General features: G+C 42.8%; 2 protein-coding genes across 3 annotated transcripts; both read right to left on the reverse strand.

Annotated features, from left to right (window-relative positions):
- Positions 1-1,440: 1,440 nt before the first annotated feature.
- Positions 1,441-6,662, reverse strand: plk2b (polo-like kinase 2b (Drosophila)). 2 transcript variants are annotated; one of them, XM_081707782.1, is made up of 14 exons: positions 6,216-6,662; positions 5,969-6,076; positions 5,769-5,885; positions 5,445-5,574; positions 5,162-5,345; positions 4,642-4,840; positions 4,401-4,548; positions 4,179-4,273; positions 3,919-4,054; positions 3,654-3,734; positions 3,376-3,535; positions 2,829-2,958; positions 2,413-2,523; positions 1,441-2,077 (listed from the first exon to the last, which is right to left on the reverse strand). In XM_081707782.1, exons 1-14 carry the CDS (start codon positions 6,399-6,401, stop codon positions 1,874-1,876), a joined length of 1,989 nt encoding a protein of 662 aa, XP_081563908.1. In that variant the 5' UTR covers positions 6,402-6,662; the 3' UTR covers positions 1,441-1,873. The 2 variants fall into 2 exon arrangements, with proteins under 2 accessions (XP_081563908.1, XP_026870187.2); XM_027014386.3 differs by having other exon boundaries at positions 3,925-4,054; positions 6,216-6,658.
- Positions 6,663-6,883: 221 nt separating this feature from the next.
- si:dkey-190g11.3 (ATP synthase subunit C lysine N-methyltransferase) lies at positions 6,884-12,228 on the reverse strand. The gene is made up of 7 exons (XM_027014384.3): positions 12,097-12,228; positions 11,444-11,534; positions 11,101-11,286; positions 10,879-10,983; positions 8,643-8,783; positions 7,489-7,539; positions 6,884-7,320 (listed from the first exon to the last, which is right to left on the reverse strand). Exons 3-7 carry the CDS (start codon positions 11,269-11,271, stop codon positions 7,138-7,140), a joined length of 651 nt encoding a protein of 216 aa, XP_026870185.2. The 5' UTR covers positions 11,272-11,286; positions 11,444-11,534; positions 12,097-12,228; the 3' UTR covers positions 6,884-7,137.
- Positions 12,229-16,643: the final 4,415 nt, after the last annotated feature.

The raw sequence follows: 16,643 nt of genomic DNA on the forward strand, positions 1-16,643 counted from the left end.
ACATGTCTGTATGTGGGATGAAGGATGGAACTTTAGGAGGTATGGAAGCACAATCCACTGGGATGTTTACGGCAGGTGATGCAAAGTGAGTCAGTGAGTTTGGCTTCGGGGTTGATGGGGCTGGTTTGAAGTCTGTGGGAAAGTTGCTTGTCTCGGTAGATCTTTCTTGCCTTAGGAGATTAGTTGGGGTTCTTACTCATTCTCCTACTTGCATATACTATTAGAATACGAGGATGTCTTGTATCAGAAATTCGCCTTTGTCATTGCTCCTGGGCTCATCCGAGCTTGAGTACTCAGGCTTCCTATGATTTTAAGGTGGTATTCAAAAATCCCACACATATTGTTTTTTTTTTTTGTCCCTTTAATAATTAGCTAAACATTATTTTTATATTTTGATATTTATAAGCAATGTATTCACATAATTTAATATCAGAATGTAAGCAATTGTCAACATAGATGAAGTCTTGATGAATACATCAATAATTAGTTTTGATTTGAATGAATTTTATTTGCCAGTAATTGTCAGGTTCAGGAATTTGCTTTGGTATGATGAAAACTGCCCCACAGAATATAAGGCTGATGGAACACAGGTGCACTGGCGTTCCAAAATATGCAAGAACACAGCACCAGTAGGCCCTTCAGTAGTGATTACTGTTCAGTAGTGCAGGCTGTGTGAGGCCCTTCAGTAGTGATTACAGTTCAGTGTTTTCAGGGAGAGATGGTGGGTAGCTGAGGCATTACAATATTCTAAAAACACACAAAATCAATCCATGTAACAGTGTCTTGCACATTATTGGCTTATGAAAACACATTTTCCTTTATATGAACATAATCTTCATTCAGTTAAGATACTAACCCCAGGTTCTGCAGTCTTGAATTTCAAAAATTCAGTGTGTTCTTGCCATAGAAAGATGGACATTACATCAGTTTTAATCACAGTTGAAACATTCTTCCAAATAAATTCAACAATATTTCCTTATTGGATGAATGCCATCATGAGTGAATATGTGAGCAGGCTAGCTTGTGTCAAGCTCATCTGGGCCATGAAGAAAACCCAAAGCCTCCTGCATATTCAGGTTTTAAATGTAGTTGTAGCAACTGGTGCACCTTATTAACTCTTCTGATCTTCTGTGTAAAATTAAAGTAAGCTTGTGGACCAGACATTGTTTGATCCTCTCTGATCACTGATCTGATTCAGTGGACAGGCATGTTTTGACTTTTAGAGTCATTTGCTTTCAGACTCTAGAGGGCTAAAGTGCAGTAGTGCTTCTATAATTCACTCCTATTCTGTTACATGTATTGTGGATGTGTGTATGAGCCACTGTAGAGACTGAAACCATTGGGACTTTTGGCCTGATCAACCACTTGTGACCACAGTCCTCCGTGAAAAGTTTAAGACAGGGCAACAGTTTAAATGAAAACCACAGAGGAGACCGCTCGTTAGAATAAAAGTTTTTAGTTATTTAAATAAATAAAGAACTATATACATAATAAATATATGCTAACATTCAATGAATATAAAGCTCTTTCAGGAACAATAAAGTATGTAGTCTCTTTTTCTCACATGTGCGTATCAAACTATTAGCAGTAGCCACTGTTAGTTTTTTGCTTTAGGTCTCGCTTTCTCTCGTTCACTCGCTCTGGGTCTCTCTCCCCTTGTTTTTAAAACATAGTGCTACATCATTCCTCCACTCTTCCCCTCCACCACCCTGATCCGCTGTCATACTGAAACCTCCAACTGATCAGTGCTCACTTTCTCCCAATTAAATGCATTTCAGTTCTTTGTGCAGGTCCATCGGTTAACAGCTCAGGGTTGATTCTGTGCTTTAGAGAACGTGCAGCCCACAGCTCTTTCCTTTCCTCTCCCGCGCGCTCACACGGACACTCGACTGCCTCTCTGCTGAAGTACGTTCAGGGCGTAGTCCATACGGCTGCGCAGGTCCGGGCTGCAGCCTGCGCTCATGAGCGCGCTCAGTTTGAAGGTGGCAGACGTGCGCTCCTCATTGATGTATGTCAGCAGGTAGTCGTCCTGCTGCGTGCACAGGACGAGTTTGGTGTGATCGTGGTAGAAGTTGACCTGTTCAGAGAGATGGGTGCAGTGCATGGTTTCTCTGGGGGCGAGTCTCCTATGCTCCTGTTTATACACATGCACTCGAACCAGAAATGCACCCAACGGATAAACTTCAAAGCCCCGATTGAAAAATACAAGGTAGGAGAAGTTTTAAATTTCACACTGTTCATTACGCAGCTGATCCTATAAGAATGCAGTGTTTCAGACGTAACAAAAAGGGGCTTGAAGGAAAGTTTCTGCAAATTGCATTGAATTCGCAGACCCAACCTACTCCAGCACAGGCATTCTAGATTAGAATACTTCTAGACTCAAGAATAGCGCTGGGATGGTGCTTTGCATACCTGGAACGTGCCGTCGTTGAAGAGCATCATCAACGCCCGGTCCGACTTCAGCCACTGCAGCAGGTAGAGACGGGGCTTTTCAGCATCCGTGTCCATCGCCATATCGCCACCCTAGAGAAAGAGCGGGAAACATGAACACCACAGCCATCCTGACTGCCCCTTTAAAGTGATATCTTACTATGGCTAAGATTTTGGCCAGTTCTCTTATTCTGCATACTGTATTTTCTTCAACTAGAGTTCAACGAGAGCTTTTCAAACTAGGGCATAGGTAAACCAGTAACGTAGTCCCATGTCTCAGTGTTAAAATTTCCTATTTCATGTTTCAATGTTAAAAGAAAAAAAAAATGCAATAACCATTCACATAGGCTGTAGGTTTACAATTTAACTGCAGGAGCTGGGGGCGGGGGGGTACTCACATCCATCAGGTTCTCCTCCATATAGTGGGTGAAGTACTTGAGAATGGTGACCTGACCCACACAGTTCTCAGGTACGTCCGTCGTGTACATCACTGCACACTGGCCCATCTCTGCATGCTGCAACACAGTCCTGCCCGAGAGAGAGAGAGAGAGAAAACACATATTTCAAAACCACATAGAAACAACTCTTCTTTCCTGCAGAATTGTCTGATTGTAGCTGATAGTACAAACTGACTTGCAGGACAAGGCAAGAGTCACTGTCCATCTGTCAGCTTTGTAGTAATTTTTTTATGCATTTGGAGTATTCTGTATTTATATGTACGTCATAAAATTAAAGCAATCTTGATAGGACATTCTTAAGGTTACAGCATGTTTTACTCATGAAAATAATTGAGCATGCATAGAAAAAATCTGTTAAATATGCGCGTTGTATAACGGTCACATGTTGCGTGACGTGTTGCGTGACAGTCGCAGATAAGAGTCAGCACTTGACAACAGTGCTCATCAATTAGTTTGAGTTGGCAGCTAAACGAGTCCCAGCACCTACGTTTTGTCAGCTAGGAGACTCATGTGTGTTCCGCTGTTGAAGAGCACGCCCACAGTGTTGTCCGACAGCTGATAGCCAAAGCCATATTTGTTGGAGTAGTCCACCCACTTCGTCACCCAGCGAAGGCTGCCGTATCCGCTAGCCTGGGGGAGCTTCTCGGCTGCGGGGACGTGAAGATCGTTAATCGCACGGTGGGTTAGGGCTAGCTAATGAATGGGTTTGGTGTGTAGATATGGTGTATGCGCCAACGTGAAGTGCTCGGAGGGGCGAGTAGGCACCTGCAGGCATGTGTTCAAGGCAACCGCGCAGGACACTAGCTACGGCTTCCGCCACAGAGCCTGTGGTGCTGTCCTCCAGACCTGCGAACCACACACCAACACGATGAGCACTCGGAGCTGCTAATGAACTGCTACGAGATGTGAAGATAACATTGACTGACTGAGAAATAGACACACACACACACACACACACACACACACACACACACACACTTACACTTACACTTACACTTACACTTACACTTACACTTACACTTACACTTACACTTACATTCGCTGCTGCTACTGCAGCTCCCCAGGCTGCCTCTGACGATCATACGGATGGGGTCTCGTGCCTGAGGGTGCCCGTCGGTTGCCTGGGAAACTGGCTTTCCAGCCGGCAGTGACGGAGTGCCTTCTTCCTAAAAAGGCAACGGAAGAGGGGGATTGGGGGGGAGCGTGCGTGGATTACAATTCTCTCTCACATCCGCTCTCATCCAATACACAGTGTCCTTCAGTTCAAGCAGCTAGAGACCGGTGCCGTACCACTGCTGGCTGGCTGAGAAGCTGCTGGTTAATCGTGGTCATTCTGAGGTCATGACGGAGCTTGTAGATGTCCTCTTCTTCTTTGGCTATCTTATCTATTACAGGAAAAAAAAAATTAAGATGGCTTGTCTTAACTGACCTTCGCTGAGCCACTTAGCAACTTACTGACTTAATTATTTTGATAAGGCCTTTGTCAGCTCTCAGGTTATGAGCGGGACTTACTGAGGTTCTCGTAGTATTTGGCTTTGTCTCTCTTCCCTCCAAAGAGGGCAGCTGCTGCCTTCCGGAAGAAGCTCTTGGCAGGGCTGGAGATGTGGAAATCTGGGGCGGAGAGGCAGCAGCTGGCAGGGAGAGTCTCCGGCACGAAGCCCTGTGGGGCGGAAAATCGACCCGTTCAGGAACGCTGGCGAACCCACGCAGCCATGGACGAACCACGGGACACGGGCCTGCGGCCCAAACCGACCTGCGTGAGGAAGTCGTGCCGCGAGATGTCGTCCAGCCGCGGCCGCTCGGACGGGCTGCGGGCGAGCATGTTGACAATGAGCTGGCGAGCAGGGAGCGATATGGTGGCAGGCAGGGCGTAACGAGCCTCTCTGATACACCGATACGTCTCCTTCAGGTTATTGGTCTCGAACGGAGGCTTGCCAAGGAGCATAGTGTACCTGCAAAACAGTGGAGACAGAAGAACACAGGGGTTAAGTCCTCTCCTCACGGCTCCTAGCCAAGTAATCGGACTGCAGCTGCGTTTACAGAACGTTTCTCTCACATTCTTCTAAGCTCAAACACATTTGACCCAGTTTTTGGTCCATATTCACATCACCCACCAAAAACTGTTTCACTATTTAGCCCCGAAGTGCACTAGTGGTGAAGTGCGGCAGTGCAATGGCACACGCGCAGGTCACCACTGGCTCTTTATGCCCCCTTGGCTGATTGGTGGACAGTTGGTGGTGGACGAGGAGGGGGAGGAGCTCAGCAGCACTCACATGACGCAGCCCAGAGCCCAGACGTCGGACTCCCAGCCGTGGCCCTGTTTGTTGAGCACTTCTGGGGAGAGGTAATTAGGCGTGCCACAGATCGTCTTGCGCCTGTTGCTCACTGGCTCCATCTTGGCAGCCAGCCCGAAATCTCCGACCTTCAGTTCCATCGAGTCACTCACAAACAGGTTCCCTGTGAAAACAAAAGGAAAAATGGTCCTCGACTTCAGCGAGACTTGAGATGAACAGATGCCAATGCGTGAAACGTGGGTTAGGAGGTAGTGCTGCATACCCAGCTTGAGGTCTCGATGGAGGATCTCTTGGTCATGGAGGTATTTCAGAGCAGATACAGTCTGCTTGAGGTAATACCTCACCTCGGGTTCTGTCAGCACTTTCCGTGACTTCAGTATGTGAGCCAGGGACTGAACAAAACAAGCATTGTCAGGAAGCATTAGAAAAAAAACAACCACATACCAGTACAGCCATCATTCCCACTGAATACAATCTCCTTGCACTTAAATAAGCGTATTTTAAACTTCACATTATTGTAACTTTAAACAGATTACACAGTTAATACAAGTCTAATCTTAAAACCAGTGTTACGGGTATGACTCACTCGTCTGCTGCAGTACTCCAGTAGAATATAAATGTTATCTTTGTCCTCAAAATGATGGTAGAAATGCACGACGTGCTTATGATTCAGCGCTCTGTGCAATTCGATCTCTCTGTTAATCTGCGAAAGAGTACGGTGCGTTAGTTCAGAGAAGCGCGGGGACATGAAACGCGCTCCCATCCGCTCACCGGCGACCCGCTCACCTTCTCCCGTTGGTGCGGCTTGGACACGCGCGCGTGCGGGATGATTTTCGCCGCGTACACTTTGCCTGCAGACAGGTCAGTCAGTTCGTAACACTTGGCGAACCCACCCTGTGGCACACACAGCACAGACGAGGACATGGTCATTCGGAACAATGCACAAAACAACACCACACGCGTGAAATTAAGCTGTTTTAACATCCGCACGCCTATCAAAACCGCCAGAGGCAGAGACGCGCGAATCTCCCACCTTTCCGAGAACTTTCCCGCGGCAGTAACATTTTCCCGTGGCCGGATCTGTGATAATTCTTGAGAAGTCCGCGGTATTGGGATTCTGATCTTCTTTTCTCCACCGCTGCTCACCGGTTTTATTCTGCTCGCACATCCTGTCGTTACTCGTCGGCGGCTCGTGAGAAATACTCCTCGGGGTCTCCATGGCTCGTGGCCGGCTCTCGCGCTGCCGCCCGGTCTTTATATCGTCCGCCCCTCCGTCTAGACTCGGTGCGTCATCGCGTGAAGGGGAAGACCTCAGCAGGTGGGCTGCGCGCTCCACCGCACGTTGTTAGGTAGGTCGTTAGGTCGTACTTGAGTTTTTGAATCATGAGTTTGAATTTTAATCGGAAATGTTACATTTTTAAAACGGCAGCAACAATAAAGGTCGACTTTGAAGCGTGGTGAGCGAGCGCCAGCGGCAGAGCGCCACCGCGCGGTGAAGCACGCGCACTTCTCGGCACCGCTCGGAAAGCAGCACAGCCGCAACGAGCCGCTTTTTGGGAGCAAGCTGAACCGCTCACTCCAAACGTTTTGTACTACGTCAGTGTGCCTTGCACTTTTGACTGAAAAGCAATAAATATTAGTTTCATCTGTACAGATTTCTAGAATGAAGTTATATACAGAGAGGGCAGGGAACGCGCGAGCTGGGGTGTCAGCGTCACTCCACCCAGAAAATATATGGCTTTTTATTTCACACGTTGGCTCACAATTTCACAGTTAGATTTACAATTATCACTCATTACAGGTTGAGGGTGTTGCATGGGTCCAGTGCATTTTACATAATAGTAAAAGTAGCATTGGCTTTCACACTGACACAGCCTAAGCACACAAGGCGAACCATTATAGTCCCTGTGAATTTATAAACATACATCTGGCAGGGAGAAAACACCGCAAGAGCCTCAACAGGCGATTGGTGGTTGTCTCGCCAGCCTGCGGACCGTGGCCATGTCGTAGGCCCAAGCCCGGTCCAACCCGTGCCCTTCTGACGCGGCCACGGGCCAATCAGGGAAGGGGAAGCGGCAGGCGATCACACGGGAATCATCTGCCAGCTCCTCCATCAGCTTCCTGGCCAGCACCTCCATCTGGATCAGAACCAGCGACACTTTAAATACATCAAACCCTCCGCACACGTGATCTGCTGTGACTGATCGCCCAGATACCACTGCTGATGTGTATCTTAAAGACTGGCTGATAGCTTTGTCATTTCAAATTTAATTGAAAAGTGAGAATCCAATGCATCTTCTACATACCACGCCAGGTGCCAAGAAAACTGTCACATTCTTGTATCCAGACAAATTGGTCTGTAAATAATAACGTGTAAAAGATAAATTACGTCTAGGGTTTGGGCCCTGCTTTCAAGCTCGGTTGAGTTTAATTAATACAACAGCTATATGAAGATTTGAATGCAGAATGTCAGCTTCGATTTGAGGATTATTTACACTTATATTTTTTGGAACCACAAAGGAATCAAATGATATAGTGCCCCATTTCAAAGGACCATAAAAACTGTACAGTTAGCTACTCTGTGGTTTTTTGACCTGCTCCAGGTTATGTCCATCCCTAGTTCCCACTCAGGAGAATCAACCAATGGTCTAGAGTTGATCCTAGATGTGGCATTGGCTGTTGTCTCACAACACAAGAGAGAGTAAAGTACATGCAAAAAAAAAACCCATTAAATGTGTGTCAGAATAAGCTGTCTGGTGCATTGTTAAGAAGCAATGACGCACTGGAGGTTCAGCAATAGCAAGCCGACAGACATCAGAAGACCACAGTAGGGGATAAATTAATACATTTAATAATTAAGGAAAACTACGGAATAATTCAAGTCCGCTATTGTGAACTTAAGCATAAATGTGTCAAAGGGCATTATAAAGAGAAGAACACATTGCCCGACTTCAAACAATTCATCACAACATACAAACCTCTAGTAAGCCTCAAAAGCACAGAAAGGACATCCAACAGTTCTCTGGAAACACTGCATGCTCTGGGGCAGTCTTATGGACTGGTGACAACACACAGCCTGCACCACAATAAGTGATCAATAAGTGAACGAAGAAAGTGCACAGAAAAGGACTAGTCACTGTCCCAAGCTTAGCGTCTCCTCTGTGTTCAGGGTGGATAGCAGCCAGTGGAAATAGCTCGGGTTTTTAATATTGGTGGGACTGTAGAAAATAGACTTATGGTGTATTCATTATGAATCAAACTATGCAAATCCATTTGAAATGAAGCTGACATTGCGCCCTATAACTTGAGTTAATATTTCAAATCCAGCTCTGTTAGAGCAAAGACCCATAACAACAGAATAAATGTCACTACCAATTACTAACAGACTGTATCGTATATTACAAAGGATTCTTTAAACTAAAAGAAATAAATGTAAAAAAGAGTAATATTTCTAAGGTACCTTCCAGAAGTCCTTGTTCACAAATCTTGCTGTAGAGGTTGGAACTCCCATCCATAGAGCTCTGACTCTGGCATAGCCTATGAGGATGGAGTTTATTTCAAAGCCAGTACACTGGAAGCCCAATGAGGATGCAGCGAAGACCTACGTAAAACATTCAGTGAGAGCAAAGAAATGTCTCCACTGGCCTACATATAAACACCTTTACCACAATTCTGCAAAAGGCATCGCTGAAGTAAAAATAGATTTAAAAATTCTACAAAATTAAGAGGTAAAACAAGACAGTACTTATTCAACTACATAATGACTCCATACTTCCTGTCACAGCTTCTTTTGTTGTAAAGTTAAAATGGTCCACGCCAGCTCCCTACGCTCAGTTTGAACAGGCATTCTCTCTGACACAGTAACTGTGTGCAGTAACACAGTTAACACTGCAGGACATTTTCAGGCAAGCCAGTAGATCGCACTGCATTCTTACAACGTTTTCAACCCAAACGTGTTCTCACAATCTCTTGCCCATCGTAGGGACGACTGTGAGAGAAGGACATTACTACTGCAATTGGGGACAGGATGAAGAACCTTTAAAGGGCAACTGAGTTCAAACATGGTTTGTGAACAGCAGAATGAATGTACATGATGGATAGTTTACAAATGTGCAAAAAAAAAAAAAAACCCCCAAAAAGAAACCCAAAACAAAACCGAGTAACACTGGAGACTGACTTCTATAGAGCTGATTAAACTTGCTGAGTCTGATTTAATATGGTGGTAGCTTGCATTTGAAAGCTTGCATTGTTCTCGTTGATACAAACCAATGCCCTGATTGTAAAATGATCTGCTGAAATAGGATGACAAAATGTTTTCTTTCTGGTTGGGTTGAATAACTACAAAAATGAGAAGGACTTCCAATCACCAGTTTAAATATCACACTCAGGGTGGAGTGGCACATGGTAATGACTAGAGCTACGTAATGCTAACAGTATTTACATGTACAGGTGCTATGCCTTGGATGGGATTAAATGCATGTTTTCATTTATAGATCATGATTTTTGTTTCAGCTTGCCAAATAAAAGAGTCTCTTTTAAATATCAGTTACAGTTTCTCTGGTAACAGTATTTTAACTTCCATTTGCACGACTGGTTTCAGTACAATACATTACTTTACAGTCCGAAAAACAGATAACCACATGGTTGTTCATGCACTGGACAAAGAAAGTTTGTGGGAACGGTTAATCTTTGCTCATTTGATGCATGTTCACCACAAAGGCAAAGCACTGGACTCATCCATAACCCAGTACCTTAGCGCTTCATCATGTGCTCTGCTGTGCAAGAACTTACTTACACAAAGTCTCTACTTTGTACTCAGTACTACATTAAGTGCTCATTGTACATCACATTACCAGAGGAATGCAAGACTTGACCAGGTTCTGTAAACTTTTGTGGAACTTGTAAACGTTTTGTACAAACTGTCCTTCTCTGTTGCCGTTTATGGATGTTCTCTTGCAGGATAGCTTTAGGACATGTGTACACCATCGGGACAAGACTAGACCCTCTAGAAGACTGGACTAGACATTAATGGCTTATGTTCTCATTTTATTATTATTAGGAGAGGATTATTAGCCAGAGAAGGATGGGCCCCCTCTTTGAGTCTTGGTTCCTCTCCAGGTTTCTTCCTCCTGCTCTAGGGAGTTTTTCCTGGTCACTGTCACCTTTGTCTTGCTCACTGGGGGCTTGGACTTGGACATTTGTAAAGCTGCTTTGTGACAACAAAGTGCTATATAAATACATTTTGATTATGTTAACATTTTACACTATTACAATTGTTGTTTTTCTTCCTCCAGGATGATATTTTTCTTGTATTCATATTTGATATTTACTATAAATTATAGTCATAGCACTACTATAACTTGCAGGCCAGTTAACAATTCTAACATCCTCCTTTTAGCCAAACGACAAAGAGTCTTATTAGGTGAAATATTAGATCTGTGCATACAGGTTATTATAAAATACAATGCTAATCATGAATATAATCTAATATCTTATATGGTCTCAGTGTCAGGTACCTTTAACAAGTTTTATCACAGGATTTAGTAACAGACAAAAAAAGGTCTTGAGTTGAGTAAGGTCAAACAGACTATACTGCTTAAAAAAACAAAAAACAAAGCAAAAATCCAAACTTTAAAAAAGTTTTAAAAAGTGTTTCGATAGAGATGGTCATCGAGTCTTCTGGAATTAGCTCTCACCAGTCGTCCGTCACCAGACCCGAGGTCTGCCAGACAGCCTGATCTGGACCGCAGCAGCTTCAGAACGTTCCGCGTCTGCGTGCGACTCGAGGGCAGATACGGCACCTGCGTGACACGGACAACAACGTGCCTGTAACCGCCAAGCGACGACAGAAATCCGACCTGGACGCATTCAAGGCTTACAGTTTTGCAGGTGCCGTTTACTAGGTTAGACGCCTATACCTTTAAACTTTTTGGCACTTTTCTGAACCCAGGGAGTGCAAATACGGTCCAAAGCCCGTATAAGCCAATGAGAACAGCCCCCGAGGCAGCCGTAACGACTGGCTTGTCCTGGGTAGGATGGGAAAATCTAGAACTGCCATCCTGAAGGATGATTTCGACGGAATCCTCCATGATCGACCCCTAAAACTAACCAATTCAAACCCACATCATGATGAAAAAGAAGTGATCAGATAACGCAGCAGTTATATATAAATATAATATTATATGAACCCAAGTAGTTAATCAGTGGCTCAGTAGTTTATAAGTGTAAACTATTAAGTTCATACACAATGCATGAACTTACCTAAGCATCCGCTGACTTCAGATCATCACACTAAACAAACCAAGGGTAAGGGCTTAAACACGTGCCGTGTGAATTCAGACTTGCTGGTATCCTAAGAAAACATACCATTTTAATCCGTAACGACATTGTTTTTTTTCAGCTCTCTAAAATGACAGTCTAAAACATCATTACTTTAATGTCCTTGTGAAAAAAAATGAAGAAAAAAGTAAATAAGAAATAAGACGATATAAGATGGAACGGGAAATGTAAAGTTGGTTCTCGGGCTGGTGAGGAAATTAGGGAGAGCAATAATGTAGTGTACATTGTAATCCAGCAGGGGGAAGCAAACCAGTCTTATGCTCTCGCCAAACGTTCGAGAAAATGTTTGTTGACAACTCAGACACTCCAAAATAACTCCAAATCTGGACCAGGCATGCACGACACGTGCTACAGAAAGCACGCCATGGAACATATTCTATACATTAACTTAAAAAAACTGGTTTATTAGTGTATGCATGCACAGCTGCATATGCTCCTCCGTTGCTGCTGAACGGAACTGAACGCAACACGTATCTTGTTCGCCCAGCCTAAAATACACGAAAGACGCATGTGAGACACAGAACGTGACACTGTCTTTTGAAAACAAATGTTTAGCAAACTCACACATGACCTACCTAACAACAGCGCGCTTCCCCACGGGCGTCGTGATGAGTGGACTGGAACGACGCACATGACCTCACGTAACCCGCGGGACTTCCTGCACTCTGCGGGAATGATTTATTGATACTGGTAATCATTCAGGGTAGTGACTCTAGCGAGTAGGATTAAAGTGCACTTTAAACACGGACCTACGCTGCCTCTAGAGGTTATACTTTATTAATAAAGACGGCAATGTCCAGGTCTGGTAAAATGTACTTTTTATTTACGTGTGCGAGTCTGACCGGGAAAACAGTAATACCAACACATCACAGCCAACACGATGAATCAGATGTAGACACTCGCGGTTACTAATTAGTTAAGTAATCCCTTAAACTACATTTGAAAAAATAAATGCTGCAAAGAATTGCATATTATTGCACCCTTTAAAATAGCATTTTCAAGTATCTCCACGCTTTCCCTTTCATGAAGGTTTATTTTCAGTTATCCCACCAGACGGGCACCGTTTACTCTACAGTTTATACAGCGTAATGTTGGGTTTTACGTTCTCCAGCCGTTGCTTATATGCCTAATACTGATTACATAAGTAGCAGCTTGCAGACTAATACGCCTGCAGCGAGAGCTCGCGCTGAGGCAACGCACAACCGCCCGCCTCATCCTCGCGCTGCACAAAAGATGCGGAATGGGTGTATGGAAAGCCGAAGTGGTCAAAATTCGTCTCAAACGAAACGTTTTATTTGTAAAGCGGCGTTTTGGACGCTTTTACGCCGCAAAAAACGGCGTTATTTTTCACTACACCAACAAAAACCATTAAACATTTTACGCCATGCTATGTGTCAGTTGAAAACGTCATAAAAGCGCCACTTTAAGTGTTTCAAAACACCATTGTTAATGCCGCTTTGGCGTCCCTACAACAGCATTTAAAACACCGTTTTATAACAAGATGAGTTCTGCCTACTGGTTTATAGTAAGATAATGAGCTCCCCCAGTGGTTTTGACAGCCAATAGACTTGAACGAACTTTCTTCACCCAATTGCTCACGAACAAGCTCAGACCAGACCAGTTCACTACAGACCTTAATCGGCTGATAAACCAGTGCTCAGGTTTGTTTATATTTGGGATTCAAATATGTGTTAATTCACTCAACAATTTATTTATTCATACAATTATTAGCTAGCTAGAAGTTTAGTAGACCTAGCAGTAGTGACCATGGTTAGGTACTTCAGACATCATACTTTAAATGGCCAATTTAAATGGGCAAATACTTTAAATAGGCAATTGGCTAACTAGGTTAGTTAGCTAGTAACATTTCATACACCTGGAAGATGGGGAGGAAGAACTTAAATTTTACCTTGTAGACAGACACACAATGATAGCACTTGACAATCCAGGACCTGATGTAATTCAATCAAAATTATAGAGGTAAGGGCCATTTTAAATCACAAATTATTAACCGAGTCCATTAACCCTCTATGCACCAACATCCTATAGCGGGCCAGCCGGCGCGCCCAAACGGGCATACTCAAATAAATTACTTGATAACATCCAATATTCTTAAAGTACAGTATATTTAACAACATAACATTTCTTAGGACTAATACAAGTACCTGCTTACCGATTTTCAGCTGTCTATATGCATCCATTTGCCAGAAATCGCATGCTGAAGACACTGTGATTTTCGGGTAAATTTCCACAACAACATGCCTGTCCTTTTAAGTGGCTTTTTAAAACATTCTTTTAGTATGAGATAAGTTAAAATTTTGTCATAGAAAATTCAATTACCATCAAAACAACTGTGTGTCATGTTTACATGGTATATGGAGTGTTAGTAAAGTTCTTTAATCACATGCTCACTTCTTTGCATAAAAACACACTTCACTTCATAAGCAAGCCCAAACTACACAACCTTTGGTTAACTCTAAATGCAAGTTACTGACATAAAAGTGTTCCTGAATAGAGCATTAGACCCCCCTCTTCTATTTTAGATTGACTTCTATTGGCCATTGCAGCACCATTGTCTTGGAGTGACAGCAATTCTCACCTATGTGTGAAGGGGGAAGGGGAGAGGTGGGTGACTAGCATTTACTTCCAGGTCTTTCCAAGTGTTTCTAGGGCAAGTGACGTGATTGGCAGCTGTTTCATCAAATAGAGGAGGCTTAGATGAAAACGTATACCCCTCACTTGCCTTAGTCAGTCATCCCTTTAATGTTTAAAGGTCTGCGCACTGTGTACTGTCAGTGCTTCAGTATTGTTAGCGGATAGCCTAGCACATGGGTTTGACGCTGTTTGGCAAAACTCATACAACCATAAGATTGATTTGATCACCAATACCTTTGGACATCATGGAAAGGAAGAGTTTTATTTTATCTGAAGTTAATGTGGAGTTGTTTGGGTGCTGCTAGCATGGACTAGCTTGGCTGCTAGCAAGGACTAGCTTCAATGTTTGCATAGGAAATCAATGGATGTTTCCATTCACTGCTGGAAAAATTCGTAATCCTGCTACAAATTGTAAGCATAAATGAGAAAGTGTACTATTTCTTTACCGTATTACAGCATTTACAGTTTTCCCCCAGAATTTGCAGTATTTTCCCCTAATGATGTTAACAATGATGCTATGAAGCTAAATCTGTTGTAGAACTTACTAAAGTAACTTACTGTGATGTTTTAGCAAAACGAAACATGCAAATTTGATGTATAGTGATTAATGACTTTGCATTGGAGAGGTTTTTGGACACTTCGGAGAAGTCAGGACACCTACTGGAAAACATTGTGTAGCTACTTAGTAATTTCATTTATATGCTCAAAACTGTTCAATTTATTACACAAGACCCTGGTGAATCAGGAAATGCAGAGTATGAGTGAAAATGAATCTCCAGCATCAATAGACACATTATACACCCAAAAAAATCAAAGGCTTTTTTTTTTTTTTTTTTTTTTTTTTTTTTTTTTTTTTTTACATTTTCTTCTGTATTAGATGAACTCAAATGGAACCTAAATGATGAACAAATAAACCTGGATGTGAATGGATGTCTAGTCCCAAGTGTCTACTTCAATTTGAATCCCGAATCATCATTGTACTATGTGTACAATTTCAGATACCTAGTGTTAAAGTGAACAAATACAAATCGTTCAAAAATGATCTTAAAACTGGTAAAATACTAACCAGAGACAACTAACTGATAATTGGTTGCAAAACAAAGCTCACCCAAAGGTAGCTATAGTTGGCCAATCATGAGTTGTTTCTCACGATAAACTGAAAGCAAGTTTATCTTGCAGAAACAAATGCACATTTGTGTCAAACCTAATGGCTAGCTAGCTACCAGAGGTGCGATTTGGTAGTGTCATTATAGCAATTGCTGACTTCAGATGTTTGTTATGATTAACATGAATGAAAGGGGAAGGAGTTATCGCAACAAACTCAAGAGGGATGTCAAACTGGGAATATGGATAACGGCGCTCTTGGTCTTGGAGTATCCCTGTTGTGTACCCTTGTGTCCTTACTCCAAGTCTAGCACTGGGCAGTCGGGACGCCCCCTCTCTCAAAGTTGCAAAAACTGCTATGTCACAAAGCTTCTGAGTTTTTGATTATTTATTGAAATTTGCAGTGTCTGTCTTTGAATGGGAGCTACTGAGTATTTCCATCTTAGAAGATGGCTAGTAAAAAATAGCCTTGTTCTTTTAAAAACTATACAGATTTTAAGAGGAAAAAAATCTTAATTGTAATTATCTATGACAATGATCATCTAAAATTAAATTATTGGCACAGGCCTTGTGATGTTTTTTGAGAGAATCTCTATATAAAATGTATAAAACATTATACTGGATATTTTAAAAGAATGTTTGTTTGGTGTGCCCTCATTTTGTTTTTCTGCTTGTCTCCCATTCTATGTGCTGCTCACGTGTATGTTCTTGGTCAGGTTAGTCCCTACCACAGTGGAGTCACCTGCATGTCAGAGACACTCTTGCTGTGCTTGAAAACAGACCTCACCTGTATGATCACTCACCCTGCTGAAGAGACTGAAATGTCTGAAGTACCTAACCATGGTTACTACTGCTAGGTCTACTAAACTTCTAGCTAGCTATTAACTGTATGAATAAATAAATTGTTGAATGAATTAACACATATGTGAATCCCAAAAATTAATGAACTTGAGCACTGGTTTATCAGCTGATTAAGATCTGTACTGAACTGGTCTGGCCTGATTTCATTCGTGAGTGATTGGATGAATAAAGTTCAAGTCTATTGGCTGTCAAAACCAGTAGGAGGAACTAATTATCTTACTATAAAACAGCGTTTTAAATGGCGTTGTAGGGACGCCAAAGTGGCATAAAAAAACGCTGTTTTGAAACACTTAAAGCAATGCTTTTTACAGCGTTTTCAACAGACATATAAACTGTGTAAAATACAGTGATTTTGATGTTTTTTGCGGCGTATTCTACGGCGTAGTGAAAAATAACCCCGTATTTTGCGGCTCAAAAGCGTCCAAAATGCCGCCCCGCCGTTTTACAAATAAAACGCGTTTCGTTTGAGGCCTATTTTGTCCACTTTGGCTTTCCATAGCGT

This window comes from Electrophorus electricus, chromosome 25 (assembly GCF_041902795.1).
Source record: "Electrophorus electricus isolate QZ-2024a chromosome 25, ASM4190279v1, whole genome shotgun sequence".
Taxonomy (NCBI): Eukaryota; Metazoa; Chordata; class Actinopteri; order Gymnotiformes; family Gymnotidae; genus Electrophorus; species Electrophorus electricus.

What these genes read in the sequence shown, in the direction of transcription:
- plk2b (XM_081707782.1), bottom strand. Translation starts at nt 6,401, where the DNA reads ATGGAGACCCCGAGGAGTATTTCTCACGAGCCGCCGACGAGTAACGAC. An exon ending in TGGGCTCTGGGCTGCGTCAT is followed by an intron (nt 4,841 to 5,161) that starts GTGAGTGCTGCT and finishes ACTGTTTTGCAG; the next exon opens with GTACACTATGCTCCTTGGCA. An exon ending in TTCTCAGCCAGCCAGCAGTG is followed by an intron (nt 4,055 to 4,178) that starts GTACGGCACCGG and finishes TTGCCTTTTTAG; the next exon opens with GAAGAAGGCACTCCGTCACT.
- si:dkey-190g11.3 (XM_027014384.3), bottom strand. Translation starts at nt 11,271, where the DNA reads ATGGAGGATTCCGTCGAAATCATCCTTCAGGATGGCAGTTCTAGATTT. An exon ending in GGTCTGGTGACGGACGACTG is followed by an intron (nt 8,784 to 10,878) that starts GTGAGAGCTAAT and finishes TGTTTTACGTAG; the next exon opens with GTCTTCGCTGCATCCTCATT. An exon ending in TTTTCTTGGCACCTGGCGTG is followed by an intron (nt 7,321 to 7,488) that starts GTATGTAGAAGA and finishes GTTCTGATCCAG; the next exon opens with ATGGAGGTGCTGGCCAGGAA.